This window comes from Brachyhypopomus gauderio, chromosome 3, assembly GCF_052324685.1.
Source record: "Brachyhypopomus gauderio isolate BG-103 chromosome 3, BGAUD_0.2, whole genome shotgun sequence".
NCBI classification, from domain to species: Eukaryota; Metazoa; Chordata; class Actinopteri; order Gymnotiformes; family Hypopomidae; genus Brachyhypopomus; species Brachyhypopomus gauderio.
The window spans coordinates 33726450-33754201 of record NC_135213.1 but is presented as its reverse complement, the minus strand read 5'-3'; the positions used below and the strand labels follow the sequence as shown (position 1 = coordinate 33754201).

The 27752-nt window shown below is 43.5% G+C and overlaps 1 protein-coding gene and 1 long non-coding RNA gene across 3 annotated transcripts; one reads left to right on the top strand and one right to left on the bottom strand.

Annotated features, from left to right (window-relative positions):
- The first annotated feature begins 6718 nt into the window (after nucleotides 1–6718).
- Nucleotides 6719–16129, top strand: LOC143509261 (uncharacterized). The gene is made up of 5 exons (XR_013129616.1): nucleotides 6719–7080; nucleotides 13729–13782; nucleotides 13941–14033; nucleotides 15785–15964; nucleotides 16079–16129. It is a non-coding gene; the product is annotated as an uncharacterized LOC143509261 (long non-coding RNA).
- On the bottom strand, nucleotides 13746–27666 carry LOC143509259 (long-chain-fatty-acid--CoA ligase ACSBG2-like). 2 transcript variants are annotated; one of them, XM_076997806.1, is made up of 15 exons: nucleotides 22921–27666; nucleotides 21634–21714; nucleotides 21166–21485; nucleotides 20329–20609; nucleotides 19883–19971; nucleotides 19540–19660; nucleotides 18362–18442; nucleotides 18004–18153; nucleotides 17726–17893; nucleotides 17371–17552; nucleotides 17025–17258; nucleotides 16620–16837; nucleotides 16105–16244; nucleotides 15635–15878; nucleotides 13746–15061 (listed from the first exon to the last, which is right to left on the bottom strand). In XM_076997806.1, exons 2-15 carry the CDS (start codon nucleotides 21702–21704, stop codon nucleotides 14985–14987), a joined length of 2376 nt encoding a protein of 791 aa, XP_076853921.1. In that variant the 5' UTR covers nucleotides 21705–21714; nucleotides 22921–27666; the 3' UTR covers nucleotides 13746–14984. The 2 variants fall into 2 exon arrangements, with proteins under 2 accessions (XP_076853921.1, XP_076853923.1); XM_076997808.1 differs by lacking the exon at nucleotides 22921–27666 and adding an exon at nucleotides 21841–21928.
- Nucleotides 27667–27752: the final 86 nt, after the last annotated feature.

Here is a 27752-nt window from a genome sequence, read left to right as displayed (position 1 = left end):
ATTTTACTTAAGACGTTATCTAGTACAGATATTATTGTTTATTGCGTTTTTAAAGCTGTACTGTCGTCTCAGTTTTTCTTTATTGCAGTTTATTAAGAAAGGAAAAACATTTTTTTCGGGGGGGGGGGTGTAGCGGGCCCAGGTTTAAAGGTCACGGTTCGCTACTGATATATATATATTTTTAGCACATTTACCGTTTCTACATAAATAACTACATATACTAGTTATACCTTCACTCTTTGTATTTACGAAACATCCCATATGGCATTATAAGGATGTTTGCAAAGGATTTGAAAACTTCATTGCACATTAAACTTAATGTTTTGCAGATAAAATTCAGGTAGAAATACATGAAAACACAAACAAAAGATTTCCATTTAGAACTTTATTTTTGGAAAAGCCCCATTGTAACGCAGTGCAATACTAAAAATCAGTAAGCCCCTAAAAAAAAGAGGGTAAGCCCCTCTTTAAACACTGTTCAATTTACAGTTGATTGGTATTCACAAGTTGTCAAGCACCTCTGCCATAAAATGGTGCATGTCTTGCACATAGGGGTGCACGATATGACGATATAAAATCGTGAATGGCGATAACGAGTGGAGAATCGCAGGCGATCTACCAAATTAGAGAAATCGTATAGATCGCCTTTGCCAATCAGCGCAATGACTTTTTTATGCTGGTTCCCACCGATGCGTCAGACGTAGGGTCAGACTGACCAATCACAGCAAACTGTGCGTCTTCCACGCCTCCATGATGTGTTTGTAAAAATAAAAACAACGACGGCTGAAAGCCAAACCGAGGAGCTAGTAATGAAGAGGAAATCCAGCTCTGTAATCTGAAATTGATTCGGATTTTCTTCCACTGACCAAGACCAAACTACAGCGATATGTAAAGTGTGCAAAGACACGTGAAAACATCCGATGCCAGTACAACAAATTTATTCAATCACTTGAGACGTAGACATCCCAAGTAATATGCCGAAAGTGAAACAATGCGGGCAGCCGTCACACAAGTGACCATAGCGCGCGACTCCGCCACACCTCGCGCGAACGATATGTAGTAGTATAAAGAAACACCCCTCAAAAACAGGGGAAGGAACATTTACTTGACGAATTTTAATGTTGCTTTGTGTTTCAGGTTTGAAAAGTGCTGGAATTTAGGCTAAGTAGCCTACTTGAAATGCTTGAAATTGTAACTACTTCGTTTCACATCAAATATCTGTCTGACTGAACAGTCTCTTGTATTACGTTAACAAATACGAGCCTCTTGTAATTCCAGGACGAAACATGACAGAACGTGAAGACGTTAAGATTGGGCGTTTTGAAAATAAACCACCATTAATAATGTGATAAAAAAGCGAATTATATTGAATCATTTCGACTATATGTATAAATATTTAACTTGAAGTTTAAAGTGCTGGGAAATATTTAGTGCAATAGTGCACTTTAACAGTGTAAGGAACTGCATGACGCAGAGCAGGGAGGCGGACACAAACGCTGAGGAGAGCGAGATTTATTAAATGGAACTCCAAAGGTAGTGTCGTAATACCGGGCAGGGGTCATAACAGGTAGGCAGTCCGAACATGAAATATAAACGGGCATGGTGGCACAAAGAACAAAACAAGGCACGAACATGAAATATAAACGGGCATGGTGGCACAAAGAACAAAAGGCAGGGGAAACAAAGACTAGGCTGAACGTACTTACGACGAAGACGAAACAGAAACAGTTAAATCCACTAGAGCACGAACGAGGCAAGAGAATAAACAGGTAAGTAGCACAAAATAACCGATACCGACATGGGAGACACGGGGACTATAAATACATTGAACTAGACAGGCAGGGTTGCCAGGTCCTACAAAAATATCCCGCACAAAGTAGCCCAAAGAACCGCATCCCGCGACCCCAGAATTTTTACCCGCGGCTGGATTTTCAAACAAGCCCAATTTGGCGTGAAAACCGCAAACCTGGCAACTATGGAAACAGGTGAAGACAATAACGACAAGCGCAGACGTGGGGAAACCATAGAAACACACAACAAGGTGGGCTCAAGGAGCAGGGAACAACAGACAAGAGGAACAGGGAAACCGCAGTGACAGCTAGGAGAGGGGGGCGTAGCCCTACGTGACACAGTGTCACGTGTGTTGTTTACATTTTTTGTTTACAATGTTTGCACATGGAAAATTGCAATATCATTCATTGAAATCTGCATAAAAAAAAGCTTTGTAGCCCCAATTTTTTTTGTTTTTTTTTTTGGATGGAAGATCGTGATAAAAAATCGAAATCGTGATTTTATAAAAAAAATCGTGATACTATTTTTTTCCCATATCGCCCACCCCTACTTGCACAGATTCAAAGCCAAACACGAAAGGGTCCATTACATCACTTTGCTCGTCCTCATAATGCCAGGCTTCTGTCCAAACAATAAAATATTACACAACTATAATAGGTTAACCCATTATAGACGAAATTTTTATTTTATTTTATTTATTTTATTTTATTAAAATTAAAATTAGATGAGACAAGCAGACTGATAGTAGTTATATATATATAAATGATCAAGCAGCATTACTAAATTAATTAAATTAATATACATCTCCTTCCACTGTTATTATCTATTTACTTTCACAGTATCACACATTGCAGAATTTAGGATGTACATTGTTCCCATGCGAAGTTTACAATGCAGATAACTTAACAGGCTATTCTTTAAAGTTTTCCTTTCCACAAAGTAACTTTATGAACATATTCACTGCCAATACAAGACTAGAATGTAAGATTCGTTTGATTACAAAAACGAGGTATTTCAACTTGCACTAAACGCTGGCGTCGGCCATTGTTTTGCACACAAACGAGCATGCGCGATATCAGGAACGCGTTTGTGCCATGGCCAGGCAGCCATGCACAAGCAGCCACGGGGAGGTGGTCTCTTTTCTCGAGCCGTACCCTCCTCACACCTTGCTCCTTCTCGCGCCACCTCGCCGCTGCAGGTAGGCGTAATCGCGTCCACCCCGGAGGTGGAATTCGGGGAGGAGGATTCTGAGGGGGAGGAGCAGGAAGAAGAGGAGGCGTATTCCCCTTCGGTAGGCGAGGCCTCCACCATAGACTACGGTGGCGAGGAGGAGGAAGCCTACCCCCCCTCGGATTACGACGCCTCCACCATAGACTACGGTGGCGAGGAGGAGGAAGCCTACCCCCCCTCGGATTACGACGCCTCCACCATTGACTACGGTGGCGAGGAGGAGGAGGCCCACCCCCCCTCGGTATGCGACGCGGTTCCCGAGGACTACGGCGAGGAGGAGGAGGAGGAGGAGTCTGAGGAGGAGGACTACCTTCCTCCGCCCGTAGGTCTCTCTCCCACCATAGAGGAAGACGGGGAGGAGGAGGAAGGCTCCGATTCGGAGGGTGAGGAGGAGAGTCCGCTTCCCTCGGAGAGAGCAGCCGGGACTAGGAAAGGGGGTTCGGTGAAGTGTCCATCCTCCGACCGCTCCGGCGAAAGTGCAATGGATTGCTCCCGGGGTGGCAGCCCGGAGCAGTCCATGGAGTGGAGCCGGGGCACAGAGGAGGAGATGGACACAGAGGAGGAGCTCCCTTGCGGCCCACAGGGCGCGTGCGACGGCCGCGCTGCACAGGGCGCGTGCGACGGCCGCGCTGCACAGGGCGCGTGCGACGGCCGCGCTGCACAGGGCGCGTGCGACGGCCGCGCTGCACAGGGCGCGTGCGACGGTCGCGCTGCACCGGGCGCGTCCGCCAGCCGCGCTGCACCCAGCGGAGGGTCCGCAGCAAAGGCTGGAGGAGGAACATCCCCTGCAGCAGCGCCTGCAGCTCCCGATCTCTCTCCCCTCCTAGCTCTCCTCCTGGCGCGTAGCTGGGTCCCTGTTTCATGTTTTTGTGTACCAGTGTTCGTTAGTCTCCCCGTTTGTGTGCCTAACCCATTTTTCCCTCTCGTGCCACTTTGTGTAAACGTGCCTGTGTGTGTGTTTGTGAACGTTCCGTTTAATGTGTCTCCCGTCTTTTCCCCCGTCTTCCCAGGGAGGGTGTTCTAGGCGGTCCGTGGCGGACGCTTCACCAAGGGCGGTCACCTCCCAGACGCAGGACTGAGCGCGTCGGATCCGCCCATCGTCGTGGGTTCGGGGCACTCGGTCCTGTTGGCACCCCGGGACGGGTAGTGCCCTTGGAGGGGGCGTCTGTCACGTTGAGGACCCCGGCCCCTCCCTTTTGGGCGTGTGTAAACGTTGTCCACGTGCTTTGTCTGCGTCCATGTATATACGTGGTTAGGGTTTTGTTGTGTGATTAATAAGTCTCACCTGTGAATCGTCTCGTGATCACGTGGGGCTAATGTGGTTTGTCTATTTAATGTGCGCTCGCGCAGTGTCCTGTGCTCGTCGTTGTCTATGTCTGCACGTTGTGCTGATTGTGAGTGTTTATCGTGCGCTATTGCGCAATATCTGTTTAAAATAAAAGTGACGTCTGTCGCCACAAGAGGGATTCGTGTCTCATCCTTCACCACGACCCCATCGTCACAGGTGTACAAGAAAACCAAAGGTGAGAAGTTCACATTTCTCAAGCCACAGTATTTTTCCACGGCAGCAGCCTCCATTGCCAGCCCCCGTCATGTCAGCTGTCTGGTGAGTGCCCTTCAAAATTCTTTCAGTCAGCTTTTCTGCTGAACTCCACCCCCTGACATGGCAAATCTCTCTGAAGCGTGAAGCTGTCACGCGTGACTTCCGTAGTTCATGCCACTCTTGGGATGAACTGTGACCTTGTTGCCTTCTCAATCTGGTTAGCGATCTCAGGTGTTACTGCCAATGAAATCAGGTGTAACGTCTCTACTGGGGGACATGTCCATCGTTGTAATCATCAGTGCAACATCCTTCTTGAAACCAGCATATACCTCTGCCACTCGAAACACTGAAACATCAGGCAGATCCCCAGTCACAGCTTTGAACACTGTGCTCCTGCGCAAAACACAAAACTAATTCTACCAAGCACAATCTGTGTATATATTTTTTACATTTGTTGTATTTTGCTGAAATTCTAAGTCAGAATTAAAATGACATATGTTTTATATCTTACCTCACTCCCTCAGCCACTTTGCTCTCTTCAGGCCTTGCTGAAACAATTGCCATACTTTTCACAGGGCCTGGTTTTATTCCCTGCACGGACGTAATTTTGGGGGGGGGACGGGGGGGACCAACCCCCCCCAGTTTTTATGGTTAAAACCAAATATTTAAATAGCGACGAATCTATGTCCCCCCCACTTTTGAAATCAAAATTACGTCCATGATTCCCTGACAATATAAAAATAAAGAAAAACATGTAAATAAGGTAATACTACTTAAAACTTTGACCTTGCTGACCTTTTTAGATGTTGTCATGAAGTGGCTGCGCTATGTACCTGAAAGAGAAGGTAGCATTCCCAGGAAGAACATTTCAAACACTGCTTGTCACATGATTAACGTCTGAAGGTTTCTTTTTTTTGTATGTTTTCATCTGAAATTATGAACCACACCACGTGAAGACTGTTTTCTTGTGTTATATATTTTTGTAATTCAACTCGGTTGTGTTTTGAGTTTTACTTTGTGGAAGAGAGGGTATTTTTATAAAATTGTTTTATGGCTTGAATCAACATTTGAATCACCTAAAAAAAAAACATGTAATCAATTTTACTGCATTTAACTTTCGATTGAAAGAGTTGATTTTGTGTTTGCCTTGGTTGTTTATTCAACATTTATTAAATGTCGGAAAGAACATGCAGTTTCAATGCTGAATCAACATCAGAAATCAATGTTGATTCAATATTGAATGAGTGTTGATTCTGTGTTGGCCTTGGTTGTTTATTCAACATGTTTCAATGGTGAATCAACATTAGAAATCAATGTTGATTCAATGATAATGACTGATGTCGATTCATATGATATGATACGATTCGTATGATATTGAATCAATGTCTTTTTGATATCTGGGTAGTGACAGAGCACCATCCAACACTGGACACACACACACACATTTCAGCACACGGTGCAAAAGAAAAGCCCTTTTTTAAAATCAGGTTTCAGCACATATGTTTATCCTGTCTATCACTGCATATAGGCCACCACTATTGGGCCCATTTTACCTCAACTGTTTTTATTGAACATAAAGCGTCACACAGTCACACACTCGGGGAGAATTTGTCAGGGACTGCCAGTTTACCTAACCTCCTTTTGCACTGTGGGAGAAAACCCACGCATGGAAACTCCACCCAGATAGGGTCTTGAACCCAAGGCCACAGTGCTAACCACCAAGCCACCGTGCTGTAATTAACATTACCAACTGACCTTTTGACCAACTGTTGATTTATTTAGTTTCGTTTCGTAATAATTATGACTGAATTTACGGACTAAAGATTTAAAGAAAAATCAATGAACGGTACAGAGAATTATCACCGCCAGACTCTGCACGTGGAACTAATGACCACTAGGGGGCATGGGTGCATTACATTTCCACTGATTTTTTTAAGACGCAGTACCAACATTTTTCAGAATATACCTGCTATTTAAATTTATTTTACAGGAATTTGTACAGATGAGACAATTTCAATTAAAAGTATGGAAGTAAAAAAAAATAAGAGCTCAGAAAAATGTTGGCCTGGTGCTCAGAGTGTGATTTGGCACTGATCACAGGATGATGAATGCACTCTCTGGTGATGGTTTTTAATGATAGTGTTTGAGCTTTGATTGTGATTGACTTGAAACGCCTGGGACTGTCGGGGAGATCTAAAGGAATACTCCAGCCCTCTATAAAACTCCATTTTGTTCAGAGTAATTTTGTATTAGGGTATCTTTGGTCAAATGCCTGGTTTTAGAGTTCGTAACTCAGTTCGTAACTCAGGTGACAGTTTTGGGATGCACTTTGCAGACTGAAATAAATTAGAGCAGCGGTCAGCAACCACCGGGTCGCGAACCGGTACCGGTCCGTGGGACATTTGGTAACAGGCCGCACAGAAAAATATATATTTTATCGACGATCAGAGTCTGAGTATTGTTTTATTTTGAAAAAAAGGGGATTTTCTTCCCAATTACATCCGTCGGTGCGTATGGTGAGTTTTATTTTTATTCGCTTTATATTTGTTTTCATGCCAGTCGTGTAATTTTATTTCGTTGTATTTACCCCCGTGAAAATATTGTCTGCCACGCAGGGTTGCAATTACTTACTTTCTGAGGCAGTGGCGTGCACACATAGCAGGCCCGTAGCCAGCATTGTGATGGGGGGGATCTTTTTCCCCCAAAAGTGGAGTGAGGGGGGGGGGGTTATGTCTTATATGTTTCCTCTATGCTGCGCCTATAGCGATCGATCGCCAGTGGTTGGCGCCAGAGCGAACTAGTAACTCAGTGGGTTTTCCATCCACCGAGTTTTTGCGCATTTTGCGCATGAAAAAAGCTGGATGGAAAAAGACCTAAATTCGAAAAAAGCCCCAAATATCGCAAAAAGATGTTTACGCTAGGAGGAGGTGGAAAAGTTAGACTATCGCATCGCCAAAATTCGGAAAAACTGGATGGAAAAGGGTTTTTCGCATAAACGATGACGTATCATGCCTCAAGTCAAGTGGTTCTGTACATGATCGCGATGTAAAGATGGCAAATGCATACAAAAACAGTTCTGGAGAGAGCAAAAATTGAATTTAACTTCTCCATGTAAAGAAAAGAAAAAGAAAAAAATGTTTCACAACCTCAACGTGCAAAAATGCGTAACTGCCAGATGGACGTAAAACCACTATTGTTTGGCGTCCTCTCACGTTATCTAAAGTTTATTCGCATAACTGTAATGAATGGAAAGAAGGCTTAATTCACATTTTTTTCTGCCGAAACTTGGAAATTGCGCATTATTTTTTCGAAAGGTTTGGATGGAAACCCGAATCATAGATGTAGATCGAAGATAAATAAACTAGATTTTTTTAGAGTGAGAAATCGGATGTATGGCGTGAGAGCGTGCGAAAACGGTCAAATGCGCGTGTCTCACGCTCATTGCGTGAGAGTTGGCAACACTGTTATAAGTTTGTTGTGAGTTTGTTGTTGCTGTCCTTATTTGTTTGTCTGTATATTCACCGGAGATTAACAATTCATTCATTGAATAGCCTACCTATCTTGAGGGGCATGTGTGTACGGAGGGAGGGTGCAGGGGCGGGGGGGGCGGGGGGGAGAGGGGGGGGGGGGGATCGAACGAACCCTTCGATCCCCCCTGGCTACGGGCCTGCATAGACATCAGGTGGTGAGATGGACACAAATAGGCCCTTTTCACACTTCCGCATTTTTTCTTCCGGAAGCTCTCGTTGCAGGGTAAAGTTACTTCCGTTACACATTAAACAATGGCAGAGTCCAATAACAAGAGCTTTTGCAGTGCACCAGGGTGCTCGATCTCGAAGCAAAAACAGTCGTATCTCAGTTTCTATGGTTTTCCGGCTGACGACGAGCAGAAAAGAAAATGGGTTTGTGCAATTAGGAGGGATGAAGGGGAAAACTTTGTGATACGGAGCATCTTTGTGTGTAGCCAGCATTTCACTGCTGCAGACTACATAGCAGGAAGCTCGCGGCTAAAAGTTGGTGCTGTTCCCTGTTCTGTTACTGTTCCCTGTTCTGTTACTGTTCCCAGTACTGTTACTGTTCCCAGCCGGTTTCAGTGGAACAGTTGCTGTCCGCGTTTGAAAGATCAAGCTCTCGGCTGGGAGTACACGTACGTCCGCTAGCATCTAGCTGTTACCCGCTAGCTTCTAGCTCCGGTTCGCTAGCTTCTAGCCCCGGTCCGATAGCATCTAGCCCCGGTCCGCTAGCTTTTAGCTCCGGTTCGCTAGCTTTTAGCTCCGGTTCGCTAGCTTTTAGCTCCGGTTCGCTAGCTTCTAGCCGTCATCCGATAGCTTCTAGCCCCGGTTCGCTAGCTTCTAGCCCCGGTTCGCTAGCTTCTAGCCCCGGTTCGCTAGCTTCTAGCCCCGGTTCGCTAGCTTCTAGCCCCGGTTTGGTAGCTTCTAGCCGTGATCCGATAGCATCTAGCCCCAGTTCGCTAGCTTCTAGCCCCGGTTCGCTAGCTTCTAGCCGTGATCCGATAGCTTCTAGCCCCGATCCGATAGCTTCTAGCCCCGATCCGATAGCTTCTAGCCGTGATCCGATAGCTTCTAGCCGTGATCCGATAGCTTCTAGCCCCGATCCGATAGCTTCTAGCCGTGATCCGATAGCTTCTAGCCGTGATCCGATAGCTTCTAGCCGTGATCCGATAGCTTCTAGCCGTGATCCGATAGCTTCTAGCCGTGATCCGATAGCTTCTAGCCGTGATCCGATAGCTTCTAGCCCCGATCCGATAGCTTCTAGCCGTGATCCGATAGCTTCTAGCCGTGATCCGATAGCTTCTAGCCGTGATCCGATAGCTTCTAGCCGTGATCCGATAGCTTCTAGCCGTGATCCGATAGCTTCTAGCCCCGATCCGATAGCTTCTAGCCGTGATCCGATAGCATCTAGCTAGGAAAGAGCAAGCTCTCGGCTGGCAGTACACCACGACATCTACTAGTCGAGAGTTTGCTCTTTCAAATGCGGACAGCAACTGTTCCACTGAAACGGCTCTGAAACTAGTTGTGATCCGCTAGCATCCAGCTCTGCTCGGTAGCATCCAGCTCTGACCATCACTTTGCTGTCGACTATATTGGACACTGAATAAACAATAACACGTAATAACTTGGTGTGTGTCATGAACTTTATTGATACTGATGTAAACCAAACAATCAATAGCTGACGTCCCTTGGCTTGCTAAAGCTGGGCGTACACTGTACGATATTTTAAATCGTGTACTCAGCTCCAGCTCAAACTACGACTAAATCGCAGGGAGAGTCGGCTCGTGGAGCTGCTTCAACAGTGCGATACTCTCACGAGGAGCGATTTGAATTTCAAACATGTTTGATATTCTTGCGTTGGTCGTGAGGTGTGAATCGCTCCTCGTTTACCTGTGTAAACTATACGATGCACGACACGCGATTGAGCCGAAACTCAGCCCGATCGCAAAAATAGTCGCACGAGTGAAAAATCGGCTAAAAATGGGCCAAAAATCGCACAGTGTACGCCCAGCTTAACCTAGCTAGATATTGTTAACTAAAGCTGTCAGTATCATTTGTAATATTATAATATATATCATAATAATATAGACTGTTTTACCACTCCGTAGGATGACTAATGGAACCAGCTATACCTTAAATAATAGTTACCTAGCTGGTGTTAGCTTACCCTGGTATAAGTGAATAAATTATTCTACAAACAATTTGTAGCCTCTATTTAACTTGGAACCGTTCGTTGTTGAATGTTCTCCAACGATACTGGAAACGTATTTAAAATTCAGTCTCGGCAGCGACGACAGGGATGAAGTAAACACACGCTCCATGCTGAGGTGAATTGACAACAACTATCTTCTGCGAGTACCGGAACTTGTTTTACCCGGCGGTGACGTATTTCCGTTTTGTTGTGAAAAGGGCCTATTAAGTATTATATCTCATCGATTTGGCGCCCCCTCTAGTGCAGCGCCGCTATGCGTCGCATACGCTGCATACCCCCTTTTTGCGCTACTGCTGCCACGTAACCGGTCCGTGGCGCAAAAATTCTCTTTATACATAAGGCCAGGCAATCTTATTCATTATCATAAAGTGTTCTTCAGTCACTATGCCTATGAGCATGGGCGTGGTAGTGGGGGGGGGTGGACCTGACTACCCAGGGCCCGAGTAGGGAGAGGGGCCCATTTTGTGCCTCGTTTACTGACATTTATAGGAGCCCACTGACATTGAGAGTGTACAGGGCCCAGAATTTGCTGCAACGATCCTGCCTATGAGACACTATGCTTAATTATTAAATGGCATCCCTTATAAACATTACTGTTGTTGTCTAAGCAATATGTATAGATGTATGCTCCCAAACGTTCACCTGTATTCAAGCTGAAGTTCTTATTATTGGGCATTAGTCTTCTTTGATCACATTCAGCTGCCTTTTGGACCACTGGATGATGCCAGTATGAAACCAGTCACCAGTGTATATCCACACTAACCATAAAAACTAGTGCAGTAATGTGTTTATAAACAGAGGAACTAGTGAAGTTAGATAAACATCCTCTATGAAACTCTGACAGCTGAGCATGCTTGTATTTCTTTATGCAAAGGCTACCGTGATGTAGGTTTACTTGCCCCATCTGCCGATACATTGGTAAGATTAAAAGGCACTAAGGTGTCATTCAGTACTCCTGTACAAGTTGCCCTGTCTTCATCACTTACACGGCCTCATATGGCACATATGGTAGTTCACTGTCAGACTCAGGTATGTCTTAGATTGATGTATAAGGACTTTCCGGTTGTCCCAGCGTGTAGGTGAAGGTATGAAGGTGATTTAGCTTTGGTTATATACATGCCCTTTGGAACCGCCTCCCTTAGAGGAATAGATCAGCTGAGTCAGGGCCCTCTCCTTTTAAAAACATTTTTATCAGGAAAGGCTAACAACAGTAAGCATGTCATTAAACTATTTAGATAATAAATATTGCTTGAATGTTTTGACAATCATTAAGTGCAGATGTAGCTCACAGGTATTTGTGTACAATGTAATTATTAGGTACTGAATGATTAGGCTAAGATCAAGGCCTTCCTATAAACCCTTTTAATTACTTTTTAATCTTTGAGGGGAAAAAACAGCCACTAGAAAGAATGGGTTGCACAACTGTCAGGGCCTCCTGTGTGTATGTGTGTGTGTGTGTGTGTATGTGTGCCACACTGCACTGCAAATTATGATCAGAGGGCACTTTCTGACCATAACTGCATGATAACGCATTTGCTAATCTGGAGAGCAATAACCAAACTGTTGAGAAAGAGGATTTACACACGTGGACAAAATTGTTGGTACCTCTTGGTTAATGACAGAAAACCCACAATGGTAACAGAAATAACTTTAATCTGATAAAAGTAATAATAAATAATAATTCTATGAAAATGTACAAATGAAAGTCAGACATTGCTTTTCAACCATGCTTTAACAGAATTATTTAAAAAAATAAACTCATGAAACAGGCCTGGACAGAAATGATGGTACCCCTGAAAATAATGTGACCAAATGGACATGTTAAATCAAGGTGTGTTCACTAATAAAGGTAAAGGTTATAAGACCATCTCCAAGCAGCTTGATGTTCCTGTGACTACAGTTGCACATGTGATTCAGAAATTTAAGATCCATGAGACTGTAGCCAACCTCCCTGGACGTGGACGCAGGAGGAAAATTGATGACAAATCAAAGAGATGAATAACACGAATGGTAACAAAAGAGTCAAGAAAAACATCTAAAGAGATTCAAGGTGAACTTCAAGCTCAAGGAACATCAGTCTCAGATCGAACTATCCGTCGATGTTTGAGCCAAAGTGGACTTCATGGGAGACGACCAAGGAGGACACCATTGTTGACAACAAAACATAAAAAAGCCAGACTGGAATTTGCCAAACTTCATGTTGACAAGCCACAAAGCTTCTGGGAGAATGTCCTATGGACAGATGAGACAAAAATGGAACTTTTTGGCAAGGCACATCAGCTCTATGTTCACAGATGGAAAAATGAAGCATATCAAGAAAAGAACACTGTCCCTACTGTGAAACATGGAGGAGGCTCTGTTATGTTCTGGGGCTGCTTTGCTGCATCTGGCACAGGGTGTCTTGAATCTGTGCAGGGTATAATGAAATCTCAAGACTATCAAGGGATTCTAGAGAGAAATGTGCTGCCCAGTGTCAGAAAGCTTGGTCTCAGTCGTAGGTCATGGGTCTTACAACAGGATAATGACCCAAAACGCACATCTAAAAACTCAAGAATGGCTAAGAGGAAAACACTGGACTATTCTGAAGTGGCCTTCTATGAGCCTGACCTAAATCCTATTGAGCATCTTTGGAAGGAGCTGAAACATGCCGTTTGGAAAAGGCACCCTTCAAACCTGAGACAGCTGGAGCAATTTGCACATGAAGAGTGGGCCAAAATACCTGTTGAGAGGTGCAGAAGTCTCACTGACAGATACAGGAATCGTTTGATTGCAGTGATTGCCTCAAAAGGTTGTGCAACAAAATATTAAGTTAAGGGTACCATCATTTCTGTCCAGGCCTGTTTCATGAGTTTATTTTTTTAAATAATTCTGTTAAAGCATGGTTGAAAAGCAATGTCTGACTTTCATTTGTACATTTTCATAGAATTTTTATTTATTATTACTTTTATCAGATTAAAGTTATTCCTGTTACCATTGTGGGTTTTTCTGTCATTAACCAAGGGGTACCAACAATTTTGTCCACGTGTGTAGAAGGCCAACTATTTTGAAACAGCTACCACAGACATCCTAAATAGATTAGCTCTTAGGTTATCAGATGGTTAAAGCACTGTTATTTTCTGTTCATGAAGATCCATCCAATACTTTCATATTCACCTAACGTCATTATATCTGGGGTAATAGAGATCCGCTTACAAGCTGTTTATTGACATTAAATGTGACATCTGCTGTGGTTATTCTTGCAGTTATTTCATCTCATCGGTGGATAAATCAGCATAAGAAACAATTTTACCTGCAGCCAAAGCTGCACCTTTACACCAGTGCTACTCTTTGATCATTGCAGCACTGGATCCAGTTAATTCCGTATCTTAACTTTCCTAGTTCAAAGTTGAAAACTGCTTAGAAAGGGAACTCATTTTCTATTACTGTGTTGTTTACTCCAGTACTACAGATCTTACGGGTCGATCTCAGGTCGATTGCAGATTCCACAATCACAGGTGAATATCATAGCAAGCTCGCCTTCTGCAAAGTTAGCTTGTGTTAATATACGTAAGAAAATGAAACATTTGTTGTCTTATTGTAAAGCGACTCTTAACATAAGCTAGCTAATTCATTTAATGAGAATTATGTATTTTATCTCTTATGGCACAATAAGACTCTTTCACAAGGGGAATAAGAGACTCAAGCCTACAAAGAAACTTTCCTCAATGTGGATGTGATGTGTGAAACTCAAACCAGCCCATTCACGGTTCGTATGCATCAAGAATGAAGAAACCTTTTACAAAGCACCTAAAACAGGTTTAACAGCTTAATTATGCACCGTTTAAGTGGAAGACTGCAATATAATCTTGTTTCTTTATGTAATGTTCAGTCCAGAAAGTTCTGCGTCCTGGGCTACTATGGTATAGAAACAAAACAAACCTTTACTGTATTTAAAAATGTCATAGGAAGCCCAAGATCTATTCCTTTATGTTCAGTTTCATACCAGCATTTCTTCAATGTGCTTGCCAACCTTGCTTTTTAAAGATTTGTTACCATCTCTGAGAGACCTAACCATGTCATAGATCTGCACACACACCATGCTCCATGTAAACTAAACACTTCACTGCTTTTGGACTCTGACCAGAGTAAAAGTACTTCTTTAGGTTTCTTTCTTACTGTACAACCGTTACCAATACTCAACTGCAATGCTGCCTCATCAAATTCCTTATTTCCCTATCAAAGCCGAGCATAGACCACGTTAAGGAAGAGCCCTTCAGTAAAGCAAAGAAACCTGAGATCATAGAACAAGGAATCATCAGAGATGAGCTAGATTTATTTACATAATGCCAAGCAGCCCTTGCTTAATTTTGATTGGATGTTAGCTGGCACTTTGGGCGAATCAGAGAGTGGCAACAACAGACAACAGAAATCATTCCAGCATTCTGGGAGGTAAAACCTTTTCACAGATACAGTAGCGTTAGCACAGATGTGTGCATGGTAGTGAGTATTCTTTGGGGCTATAATTTAAGCCCATTATATACAAAAAAAAGTGCAGTGATCAGCAAAAAGTCCTACGCACACAGCTTAAATACGGAGAGGCGTTGCTATGGGACACACTCCTCTTAGCAGTGTGTCAGGTGGAGTGAGATTCAGTATAGAGCAACCCTAACTGTAGTGAGGAACTGCTTTGGTCCACGTTCTCCCACACTGTGATATTTCATTCCCTGTAAAACTCTTCAATTTCTTCTTTGTACATTTTTGCGACAACCGGTCTCTTCAGTTTCATGGTAGGACCTAAACACGATCACAACAAAGAAAAAAAGGAGCAGGAATAAACAGGGTATAAACATCTAACTGTCCTATGAATACTTATTTTGAGTATAATGATTTAATGAGGGTTAAAAAGCCTGACGTTGCATTTTCCTGCTATGGTTAATCTGAGACTCTTGACTCAGATCTGAAATATTTACATAGATTCTGTGTGCAACAGAACGAAGCAAATTAGCATATTTAACTTACTGTACTCGAACACTGCATTCGTCAATTGTGGTACATATATTTTTTATTACTATAGCAAATATTTTACTTTTTGATACCATTGTTTTAAACACAGACTATGCACGGTTGCTAATTTATACTGTGGTCTGGTAAATGTAAACATTTAATTAATCAATTCTAGAACCAATTTCACAATTAGCAACGTTCAAACACTGGTGTTATATAAAATATTTATCTCACAGAATGTCAAACAATGCTCACACCAAGATATTATGCATTATTCAAAAGCTCTTTCTATGTAAAATAACTGAAATATTAGCTATGCTGTAATCCGCACTGGGGCTGAGGAAGGGCAGAGGCGGGGCTTACCGAGTTCTCCCCCAGCTATGGAGAAGTCTCGAGACAGGACAGTCCACTTCTGGATCCTCTGTGCATTGGACGTGGCCTTGGCATTGACTCTGTCCAGCCCCTCCTGGATGGCCTTGTAAATGGCTGGCTCCTTGTTGTTGATGATCTCAGACACTTTGGTGGAGGTGACTCCGTGCTGTTGGCAGAACCCCACCGCCAGTGGGGCCAGCTCGTCTGTGGGCTCGCTGTTCTCGTCGACGTTACACTGCGGAGAGCGAGAGGAGTTCCTCCACTGCTGCTGAGAACAGGAGCAGCTCAGCTCCTGCAAGCCCTCAACCTCCACTTAAAAGAGTACACCACCCAGTACACCACCCAGTACACCATCCAGTACACCACCCCACTGAACTGTTTCCTCCTCACGTTAGACACAGTTTGAGGTTGTAGTCATTTTTTAATCTCTCTAAGGGATGGAGAGCGTGAGATGCCTTTACCCTGAGAGTGAGGAGCATGGAGAGGAACTTCCTTTTGTCTCCCACCAACATGGCACTGCTGACGATGGGCACTTCCTCCTTGACCATGTCCTCGATGGGCACTGGTGGAATGTTCTCTCCTCCAGCGGTGATTATTAGCTCTGTACAAGATATATAACAAACTCTTTCAATCTCAGTGTACCCTGCATTACTCAATGATGTTAACACAAGAAGGATTCTGTTTTAATGCACAAAACAGGAGTTTTGTCCACTATACACGGTCAATTCCTAACTGACAATATTCTGAGAAATACATTGAACGTCTGTCCAGACGTATTCTGGCATCTGCATCAGGCATGGACGTAATTTTGTAATAAAAAGTGGGGGGGACATGGATCGTTGCTATTTAAATATTTGGCTTTAACCGTAAAAACTGGGGGGACTTTTGAAAAAGTGGGGGGGACATGTCCCCCCCCGTCCCCCCCCAAATTACGTCCGTGGCATCAGGCCAAAACCAACACAGCAGTCAGATGTACCTTTAATCCTGCCCGTGATGTACAGGTAGCCGTCTGTGTCGTGTTTCCCCAGGTCTCCTGAGTGGAGCCAGCCCTCTGCGTCCAGGGCTTCCTCCGTCCTGTCGGGCATGTTGAGGTAGCCCATGAAGACATGCCGGCCCCAGATGCACACCTCTCCGTTGCCGTCGGCGTCAGGCTTGTCCAGCCTGGTTTTGCAGCCTGAAATCACTCTACCACAGCTGTGGGAAAACACAGGGCGTTACGCAAATGCCTCTTAGATACATTTTCTATAGGACAACCTGTGAATTTTATTTTTAAACTGGCACCAGACTGAACTACTTAATAATTTTTCATTTTGAATATAAATTGACAATGTTTTTTTTTTTTTTTGAAGATGTAGTCTGCAGGAAGTGACGTCAAACTCGCCTGGTGATGCGGAAGTTGTGGGGCCAGGACAGGGTGTGGGGGCCGGTGCACTCGCTCATGCCGTACAGCTCGTACACGGGGATGTTGAGACTCATGAAGTACTCCAGCGTGTCCTTGGTGATGGGAGCGGCGCCCGTGAAGCAGAGCTTGCTCTGGTCCAGGCCGAGTCCCGCACGCACTCTCTGGAAGACCAGGTGATTGGCCAGCGTGAAGCCCCACGGCACGGAGGGATCGCTGGAGACCAATCCACAACAGTACTTAGCCATTCACGTAGGCGAATTTCAGTAAGGAAGTCTGAATTTGTCAGAAAACTAGCTAAAATGAGGGGTTGCACTTCAAAACCCACCCATTCATGGCATTGTAGCTGGCCTGCAGTCCTATGCCCTTGGCCCAATCGGCTATTTTCTTCTTGAAGACGGAGGACTTTGCGCCGATGACTTTCATCGCTTCCTGCATCTTCTCCCACACACGTGGCACACCCAAGATGCTGGTGGGTCGTACCTCTCTCAGGGTGTTGGCCAATGAGCCCTGCAGGAACCCAAAATTCATCCCGGTTCCAATCATGAATGACATATAACCATACAGTCATGTACGCTTCTTTGTTATGACTCTGTATGTATATTTGAATAAGGCACTGTCCATTAATAAGTCACAATAAATAAAACAAACAAACAAAGCAAAGAATGAATGATGATGCTAACCTTCAACGCATCTGGCTCGGCAAAGTAGGAGATGCCAGCAAACCTCATTCCGATCCATATGTCATTAACTTGAGCTGCTATGTGGCTGAGGGGCAGGTAGCTCACCAAAGTCTCCGTCCCTGGAGTCAGATTCAAGTTGAGGCCCGTCGCATATGCGAGCCATGAGATCTGGACAGGGAAAGAGCAAGGAGTCCCATTTTTTAACCTTGGAGTCATTTAACCTAGATGTATTGTTTTTAGCATCTAGGTTCTAACAAAGATTCGGCTGTCAAGCTCACGTTATCATGACTCAGCATGACTCCTTTGGGGTTGCCCGTGGTTCCTGAGGTGTAGATCAGACTGCAGCACTGGTTAGGCTTTTGACTGTTAATCACAGCATCCAGCTGAGTATCTGAAACCTCGGCTCCAAGCTTGATAAATTCAGACCACTGAAAGAACAGACTGCTCTTAGAAATGTACTTTTTTCACATAGGGGGCGCAATTAATGCAATGGAATATCAGCTACTGCAGTTAATATGTAAATGTTTTATTTAAAGTCTTTCATTGTTATGCCCCCAACATACACACCAAGACAAGACATGACATGCTTGATGCCGATTTGCTCCATTATTAAACATACAAAATAAACAGGCCTACCGTATAAACATTGGGCAACTTATTCTCCAGTTCACCCTTATATTGAACGACTGCCTTCAAATGAGGAAGCTGTTCCTTAACCTGAATGAGAAAAGAAGAGAAAACCTTTCATTTCTTTCCTTTAATTAAAAAGCAGAGGTGGTGCATTCTTTAGACATGATTATTGACTGCTCCAAGACCCAATGTCGAAGAGCATCTTGAATCCTAACCTTATGTTATATCTTACAGCATCTCTTACAGAATAAATCTGATGTAACGTTTATGAATGTCAAAATGACACCTGGACTACCACTTTATGACACCTGGACTACCACTTTATGATACCTGGACTACCACATTACGGCACCTGGACTACCACATTACGGCACCTGGTCTACCACATTACGGCACCTGGACTACCACTTTATGATACCTGGACTACCACATTACGGCACCTGGACTACCACTTTATGACACCTGGACTACCACTTTATGACACCTGGACTACCACTTTATGACACCTGGACTACCACTTTATGATACCTGGACTACCACTTTATGATACCTGGACTACCACTTTATGATACCTGGACTACCACATTACGGCACCTGGACTACCACTTTATGGCACCTGGACTACCACTTTATGATACCTGGACTACCACTTTATGATACCTGGACTACCACTTTATGACACCTGGACTACCACATTACGGCACCTGGACTACCACATTACGGCACCTGGACTACCACTTTATGATACCTGGACTACCACTTTATGACACCTGGACTACCACCTTATGACACCTGGACTACCATTTTATGATACCTGGACTACCACTTATTCACACCTGGACTACCACTTTATGATACCTGGACTACCACTTATTCACACCTGGACTACCACTTTATGACACCTGGACTACCACTTTATGACACCTGGACTACCACTTTATGATACCTGGACTACCACTTATTCACACCTGGACTACCACTTATTCACACCTGGACTACCACTTATTCACACCTGGACTACCACTTATTCACACCTGGACTACCACTTATTCACACCTGGACTACCACTTATTCACACCTGGACTACCACTTTATGACACCTGGACTACCACTTTATGACACCTGGACTGACCCACCACTTTCTTTTTGGCATGTGGGATGCAGGAACTGGCCCTGTTAACTACCTGAAGGATTTTCAAAAGCTGTTTATTGTTTTCCACAACCACGACGTTGGCTTCGCAGTTATGAGCAACGTACTGGCACGCTTCTGGGGAGTTAGTGGTGTAGATCCCAGTCGCAAGTCCACTGAAGAACAAACACACACAGGTAAACCAGTGATCAGATCTAGCAAATCAACTATCACATCTTGAATTCTGACGATACTTTTACCACTGGAAATCCAGTTTACTACATGTATTCTTTTATATCTTGACGTGCAAGCCTCTAAGAGTGTTTGGATAGATAGGTGAACTCAACACTGAACAGCACATGATAAGACCAAAATACAGATAAGATCAAAAGCAGTACCCAGCCATGATACTGCCAACGTTGGCGATGTACCACTCAGGAGAATTGAAACCCAGAATACCAACACCATGGAAACGCTCCAGTCCCAGCTGCAGTGAAATACAGACATAATAAAACACACACAATCAGATATGTGCACAACATGAGGTGTATAAGAAGGTCAGCAATATGTTTCAAACTACATGCACATGGCATGGTGTGCACGCAAAGAAATGGCCACACTGCAGTTGTACGGGACTTTGTAGATCGTAGCATGTACATATTTAATGATTCTCAAGCCCAGTGTGAGTCCAGCCTCAGAGGCGGAAGTGAATCTGTCCGGTCGACTGAACAGTAACTGAGCACAGTAAAAAACTACTTTTAGTGGAGGAGAATGTGTTTCTGTATGTGTTTAATAGATCCAAACACATTGACCTATACTCCTCTATTGACCTATATGCTCGTACCTTGAGGAAGCCCTTGGCTGCGGCCCGACATGCCTGCTGGTACTGCTTATAGGTCAGCGTGACCCACACCCCGTCCTTCTTTGACCGCAGAGCCGGGAGGTCGCCGAACCTGTCCACCGTGTCCTGGAACATCTGATTGATGGTGAGGGGCTGCTCAGACCCATGACCCGAGGCAGCCATCCTCAGTTTCACTGCCCTGTCCCTCTCGGAGATCCAGTACTGCTCTGCCGGAGCCAGGCACGAATCCCACTTCACAGGGCTGGGTTCATCCTCACGCCGAGCTGGACCGCATGGGCAAAGAGCCAGCATGATTAGTTCGCTTCTCAAAAAGGCATTATGGCTAAACATTGAAGGTTTTCCAGGGTGACAGGAGTCACTGCATCCCATGGTTCATCAAGCAGAATCATCGTTCCAGGTGATCGCTCAGTTCTAAAGCGAGAAGGGCTTAACTAGAGGAGCTGACACAATTTACTGGCAGGCTGTGGGACGTTGGTTTGGACCAATTAGGTTTCTGTTTGTGAAAATCCTTGTGGTAGTGATGGTAGTCAGGAACACCACTTAGGAAATGCATGCTTTCACAGTTGCCAAGCAAGCACTAGGTTAAACAAATCAGCCAAATTAATTATTACATCTTCCATACGAATACTCCACCAACGTTATTTGTCACATAGCAAATACATAGGGAATAATAAATAACAAATACATAGAATATTCAAATGTTCTGACCTAGGTTTTGCTGTAAATCTGGTGGTATGCAAACACAAACTATTATTTGCTAAATTGTCAGATCATATTTTGATTACTAACCCTTCCACCGGAAGTCTCGAGCGGTCTCACCTGGGCTCACGGGGGCTCCTGCTGTTGCCGTTTTCTCAATGCTCTCAGCCAACCTCAAGTCACACTCAATGTTTGCGTCAGACAGTGATAAAGATTTGATCCCCTCCAAAAACTCAGCGTTTGAGTCTGTGGTAGGACTGCTGGTTCCTGAACCATCTACTAAAAAGACCTCCTGCACTTCCTCAACCACAGGACTTGCATTGGTGCTCCCCATCGAGGAAACGGGCAATCCGTTCAGCTGTGCTTTGGAGCCCTGGAGTGCCTGGCTTCCTCCGAGATGGTGCTGAGTAGCTTGCATAGGGCTAGAGACCTTTGGGAATCTACCAGGGAAACAAGAAAAAAATAACACTTGAGCACCAGTGTCCACCTGGAGACAAACAGGTGACATTCAACACCTGTTATTTCTGTAGCTTTTGTTATGCAGAAATAATCAAAAAGCTCAACAGGTTTAGATGCAAGACGACATACCTCTGAGTTTCAGTTTCCAATGAACAAGTTCCATTAGAGTTGCTGAGTTGCTCGCAATCACTGGCAGACATTGTTTGAAATCTTTTGAAATGAGAAAGATAAGATGAAAAACATACCTTAATTAAAATAATAGCTATTCTATATATATAATATTTGCATAGTTTCAATTCCAAATTTGGGAAAAAAATATTTTATAGGTTCTGTTACCTTAAACAATTAGAAGTACATATATTCAGCTCCCAGCACTATGTCTAATAACTTTGATATAACCTCATTACTAGCTGCCTGAGCTCCATTGGTGTTCATTTATATGAGACTGTAATCTTGCAACATAGTCAAAGTCTGCATTGAGTGTGTCAATGATGAATCAGGATCAGAAGAATGATGAAAGCATCATACTGGCTGCTGGCACGTTAAATTTGATGTCAACATCCTGCCTTTCACCCACATGTGTTCACTGTGTTACCATTCAGCTCCAAGGACAGAAGGATAAACAGATGAAAGTGCTTGCTTAAAACTTTCAAACAGTTTCAAGCCGTTTCTAACACTCAGGGCACTGATGCCACCTAGGGAACACCACTAGTAATGCATGCTGAGAGGAGAGAGGGTTTAACTATGCTTTAAATAGCACTGATACTTTTTTATTTACTTAAGATCTAGTGGTGCTGTCACAACAACTTCCTAGGATAGCGCGTCTCTAAAGCATGTCAGTATCACCACTATGGCAAAAGGGCAAAGTTCATAATTACAACATTGGTGTGGTAACATCTAGGCATGCACTAAAATGAACTTTTGCATAGTATTGTGCAAAACCTGGAAATATCTCAGACCACATCGCCTGTGTGGAGTAAAGTACAGACGTGTGAGCAGTAATATCTCACAGAACGTTTTGAACACAGAAACTGAATTAGGGATTTTATCAAACAACCAACATGCTATTCTTATATAGCAAATTCCCAGCCATCTCTTCTTCTATGATAATAAAAGGTCAGGTATGCTGTAGGGCACAGACTAGAATGACCTGCTATGGAAAACCGGCCTCAGTGTCAATAATCCTGATAACCACTGATCATCTGAAGTCACTTTATTATCTGAAGAATACTCGGTGATAAACAATATCACACTTTGCATTTATCTTTTGGCATAATATAGTCACACAAATGCAACTGAATAAAGATTAGTCATAGATACAATTGAAACCCAACAAAAACATAATTAAAATCTTAGATGTAATTTATTTATAACAACATGTTCCCCATACTTTATATATGAACAGGTGCTACTCACAGGCAGGCGCACCCTTTCTCATGCAGTTAAGTTTATTCTCCGCTTTGTTTGGAACTCCTGGCACACCAATCACACGAAGACGCAGGAGACGCTCGTCGTTCAGGTGCGGAGTGCGAGGTGGAGGAGAAAGAGCGGCGTGGAGAACCTGCAGTCCCCTCCATCCCCACCGCGCAGAACTGTGACGCGTCACGTGATCCGCTCGGGTGAGCAGGTGATAGTCAGACACACACGAGGACCTTTGTTCTGTTGCTCCTGTGCGTTCACCCACTGAAGAGGCTGCAGCTCCTCTCCACTACTGCACCCTTAGCGTGTAGGAAAACAGGTGGAGAGGCTGCTGTCCCAGTCTGGTACTTATGAGTGCACACACCAAACATCGATTTATCTCTGCCCACTACTGTATTAGATTAGATTGCACATTATATAATTTATGAAATGCATGTAACACCCTTGAAAAAAATTGAAATAACCAAGATTTTTTTTTGCAAAACAATGTTTACTGGTATGGTAAATGTAAGCTATACATAGGCACTTATTTGAATGCTACACTTCATCAATATTTAAAACACACTAACATTCTGGAGTTCAAACATCTCTTCATGTTGTATTTCAATTCGGTTTTTTTTTATTACCAATGTAATAATGAAATTACACAAATCAGTAATGCCAGGTCAGTCGAATAAATAAACATTAGATTATTTCTATTTCATACAATAAGTTTTACAAAAGATCAGGGAGAAATTGTGGCAACGATATCCTGTAAATAACATGCAGCAAAGGTAACAGGGAGTGACACAAGAGATTAAACTGGGGCTTTGTGGAGAAACAGGAGCTGATAAGAACTTGGACACCAGAAGCCCGTAGGAGTGGATGAATCAAAATCAAATCAAATCAAAATTTATTTATATAGCACCTTCCAACAATGCCTTGCATTAACCAAAGTGCTTAACAAAACAAAGAAAACAATATCATAAAACCATTTAAGGTAAAAGTAGGATATTAAAATGTCAAAATTAAGTGCTTAATCAAATTAAACAAATAAAACAATATCATACAACCATTTAAATAACAGTAGAAGTAATTAAAAGAGTCAAGAATTATACGTTAAAGGCCTTTTTGAATAAATAGGTCTTTAGTTTGGCCTTAAACAGAATCAGGTCAGAGATGGAACGCAACTCTAAGGGAAGACAATTCCAGGCCATTGGACCAGCCACAGAAAAGGAACGATCCCCCCAGTGCTTGCATCTGGATTTTGGTACTTTGAGTAGGTATTGGCCAGCTGACCGTAGGGCTCTGCTGGGCTGATGGATTTGTATAAGTTCTGTGATGTATGGCGGCGCAAGGTTATTTATAGCTTTAAAAACAAAGAGCAGTAGTTTAAACTGTATTATAAACTGAACCGGGAGCCAGTCTAAAGATGAAAGAACCGGTGTAATGTGCTCAGATTTACGTGTGCTGGTCAATAAACGAGCAGCAGAGTTCTGAACAAGCTGTAAACGAGAGATGGAAGACTGATTAATTCCAACATATAAAGCATTGCAATAGTCGAGTCTGGAGCTCACAAATGCATGGATGGCTTTCTCCAAATCAGTACGGCTGAGGAAAGGCTTTACTTTAGAGAGCAAACGGAGCTGAAAGAAGCTTGTTTTCACAACAGAATCAATCTGTTTATCAAGTTTTAAGTTACTGTCAAGCTTCTCTCCTAGATTTTTTACCACCTGGTTAAGACGGGGGAGCAGAAAACTTGGACTGAAAGAATTGTTACATGGGTTCCTGTTAGTATCAAACAAAATCCATTCAGTTTTGTCATCATTTAAATGGAGAAAATTTTGAGACAGCCAATGCTTAATGTCATTTAAGCAGCTGATAACAGAATTAAGACTGGGTGCAGATGTTGGAGCAACAGGCAGATAGATTTGTAGATCATCTGCATACAAATGGAAAGACAGGTTATGACGTGCAATGATATGTCCCAATGGCAGCATGTAAAGTGAGAAAAGTACAGGCCCCAGAATGGATCCCTGCGGAACACCAGAGGTCAGAGGAGTCGCAGAAGTGGAAGACAGATCACCTATCATTACAGAGAACGTTCTGTCTGTTAGATAGGACTTAAACCACTTAAGAACAACTCCCTGGAGGCCGATATGGTGAGTCAGACGAGTAATAAGAATCTGATGGTCCACAGTGTCAAAAGCTGCTGAGAGGTCTAACATGACCAGCAGAACTGGTTTTTTGGCATCAAGGGACAAAAGAACATCATTTTGTACTTTAAGTAGTGCAGATTCTACACTATGACGAGATCTAAAACCAGACTGGAATTTTTCAAATTTTTCAAAAGTTATGAGATTCTAAAAAACATTGCAACTGAATAAAAACAACCCTTTCCAGAACTTTAGATAAGAATGACAGATGAGAAATTGGCCTGAAGTTAGAAAGAACTGTAGGATCTAGACCTGTTTTTTTAAGGAGTGGCCTGACCACAGAGTGCTTAAAGATGGACGGGATAAAACCTGAACTTAGACAGCTATTAATGAATGTCAACAGACAGGGACAGATAGTGTGAAAGGACTGTTTGAACATCTTAGAAGGAATGATGTCCAGAGGACAGTTTGTGGATTACATTAGTTGTACCACCTCAGTGAGATGGGGTAGCGATATCAGCTCAAACTGGTTAAAAACAGCAGATGTTATTGGAAAAACATATTGATGCACTTGTACAGCATTATGTGTACTAACAATGTTCTGCCTAATGGAGTCTATTTTGTTTAAAAAATGTTTAAGAAAATCATCACAGGTAGACTGTGTAGCCGTTTTCAGAACATCAATGGAGGGATTAATTACAGACTGAATGGTACTGAATAAAACCCTTGGCCGGTCACTACTGGTGGAAATTAAATTAGAGAGATACTGAGATTTGGCCCGTTTAACTGCATCTTGATATTCACTAAGACAGTCTCTTAACATACTCTGGGACACACAAAGCCTGTCCTTTTTCCATCTACGTTCAGCCTTCCTGCAGCGTTGTCTGTAGGCCCGGGTAGTATCATTAAGCCAGGGATCTGGTTTTATTTTTGTTAAAGTCTGTTTCTGAGGAGCAATAGAATCCAAGATCTCTGTGCAGGTGTGATGGAAAGATGTAATAAATTCTTCCGGATGGAGAGATGAATCTGGACTTTCCACAGAGTACAGAGCAGAGCTTCTAAAGGCAGCAGCAAACTGTCCTGCAGTGGAAGGAGTGTAGAGGCGGCGGAGACGTGCTGAGGTAGTAAACCTTGCTACTGGAGGTGCGGAAAATTTAAATAAAAATGGGGAAGTGGTCTGAAATACAAGTATGCAGAATCTCTGTGATGGATACAGAAAGACCATGAGAGATTATTAGATCCAATGTGTGGCCATGGCTATGTGTGGTTCCTGACACTGACTGTGACAGATTAAAAGAATTCAATAGCCTTTGAAACTCTTCTGCTAAATGGTCACCAGGACAGCAAACATGAATATTAAAATCACCACATAAAAGCAAACTGTCAAATTTTGGCATTAGTTCAACTAACAGCTCTGAAAGTTCATCAATAAAAGTCTTGTTATATTTTGGTGGACGATACAAAACTCCGCACAACATGGGGTGTGCAGATTCCACCACAAACAGCTGTAGTTCAAAGCTGCTATAGTTTTTATGAGGCAGCGGGCGGCAGGTAAGTTTATAATTAAAGACAACAGCAAGCCCGCCTCCACGGCCAGATACTCGCGGTGCACTCAGATAAGTGTATCCAGGTGGGAGGAGCTCTGAGAAAGCACTGTTGTCACCTGGTTTCAGCCAGGTCTCAGTTAAAAGAAATACATCCAGATGGTGAGTGGATATCAGATCGCTTAGTATAAAGGTTTTATTTGCAAGCGATCGGGCATTAAACAGCGCTGCACATATTGGTAGACTGTCAGCTGCGTCATCAGCTGCTGGAGTAAGCTGGCGGAGGTTCTGATGCATGCAGCCCCGTTTTGGGATTCTCACAGGCCGGCAGGGAAATAATCGGCAACCAACGTCAGGACCAATAGGAACGAGCCACCGGTATCTGTGATCCAGAGAGCGACGGTCAAAATTACCAAAAACTGAGTTTAGGTCATGATTTAGTCCATGATCAACCGCACCACGAGAGGAGAGGTAGACCCTGAGTTTGAGGAGTACTCCAGCTCTTCTTCCACATCTTCTGCGGTGTCTTTTGCGGCACTTGTAATGCAGCAACGGAGCAGAGGTGCGGCATAGACAGGTAGGCACGGACGCCAGGAATGATGGTGGCGTTTCAGAATGTTCAATTTTAGCGAAAATTAGGTCACTGTTTAGCGAGTCCCGCATTTCCAGTAACGTTGAACGATCATACATCAAGATCGATGAAGCTTCACGGACACCAAAAAGGCAAAACACATATAATTTTAACAAACATAGGAGGGGCAGACTGCAGGCCATCAACAGAGGCGCCATCTTGCACACCTTTGATGCAGCTCCGTGCAATGCCACCTGTCTGTCTGTCTGTCTGCCCAGTTCACAGAGCACATCATCTTCTGGTTCTACTGGACTGGAGGTGCATTGGTAATGTCCTCTACATCTACATCATCCAAAACCAGAACTGTCTGGAGACAATTGCATCAATTCGTTGTCAGCTGTCAGTTGTATTTGTTGTCGATGGTGGATAATGGACATGAGGAACTTAAAGACAGTACTGCTTGAGGAACGCTCGGAAGAAGCAGTGAAAGGCAAACGTGTGACGCAGATAACTGCCAGACGTGCACTCTCACGCACTTGAGATTTGGCATCGCTGCGAAGGAGAATGGACATGCATGAT

Excerpts from the sequence above, each read along its gene's own strand:
- LOC143509259 (XM_076997806.1), bottom strand. The coding sequence starts at position 21,704 with ATGTCTGCCAGTGATTGCGAGCAACTCAGCAACTCTAATGGAACTTGT. Across the intron at positions 18,154-18,361 it reads AGTTGCCCAATGTTTATACG|TGGTCTGAATTTATCAAGCT; the intron begins GTAGGCCTGTTT and ends CTGTTCTTTCAG. Across the intron at positions 16,838-17,024 it reads CACAACTTCCGCATCACCAG|CTGTGGTAGAGTGATTTCAG; the intron begins GCGAGTTTGACG and ends GTTTTCCCACAG.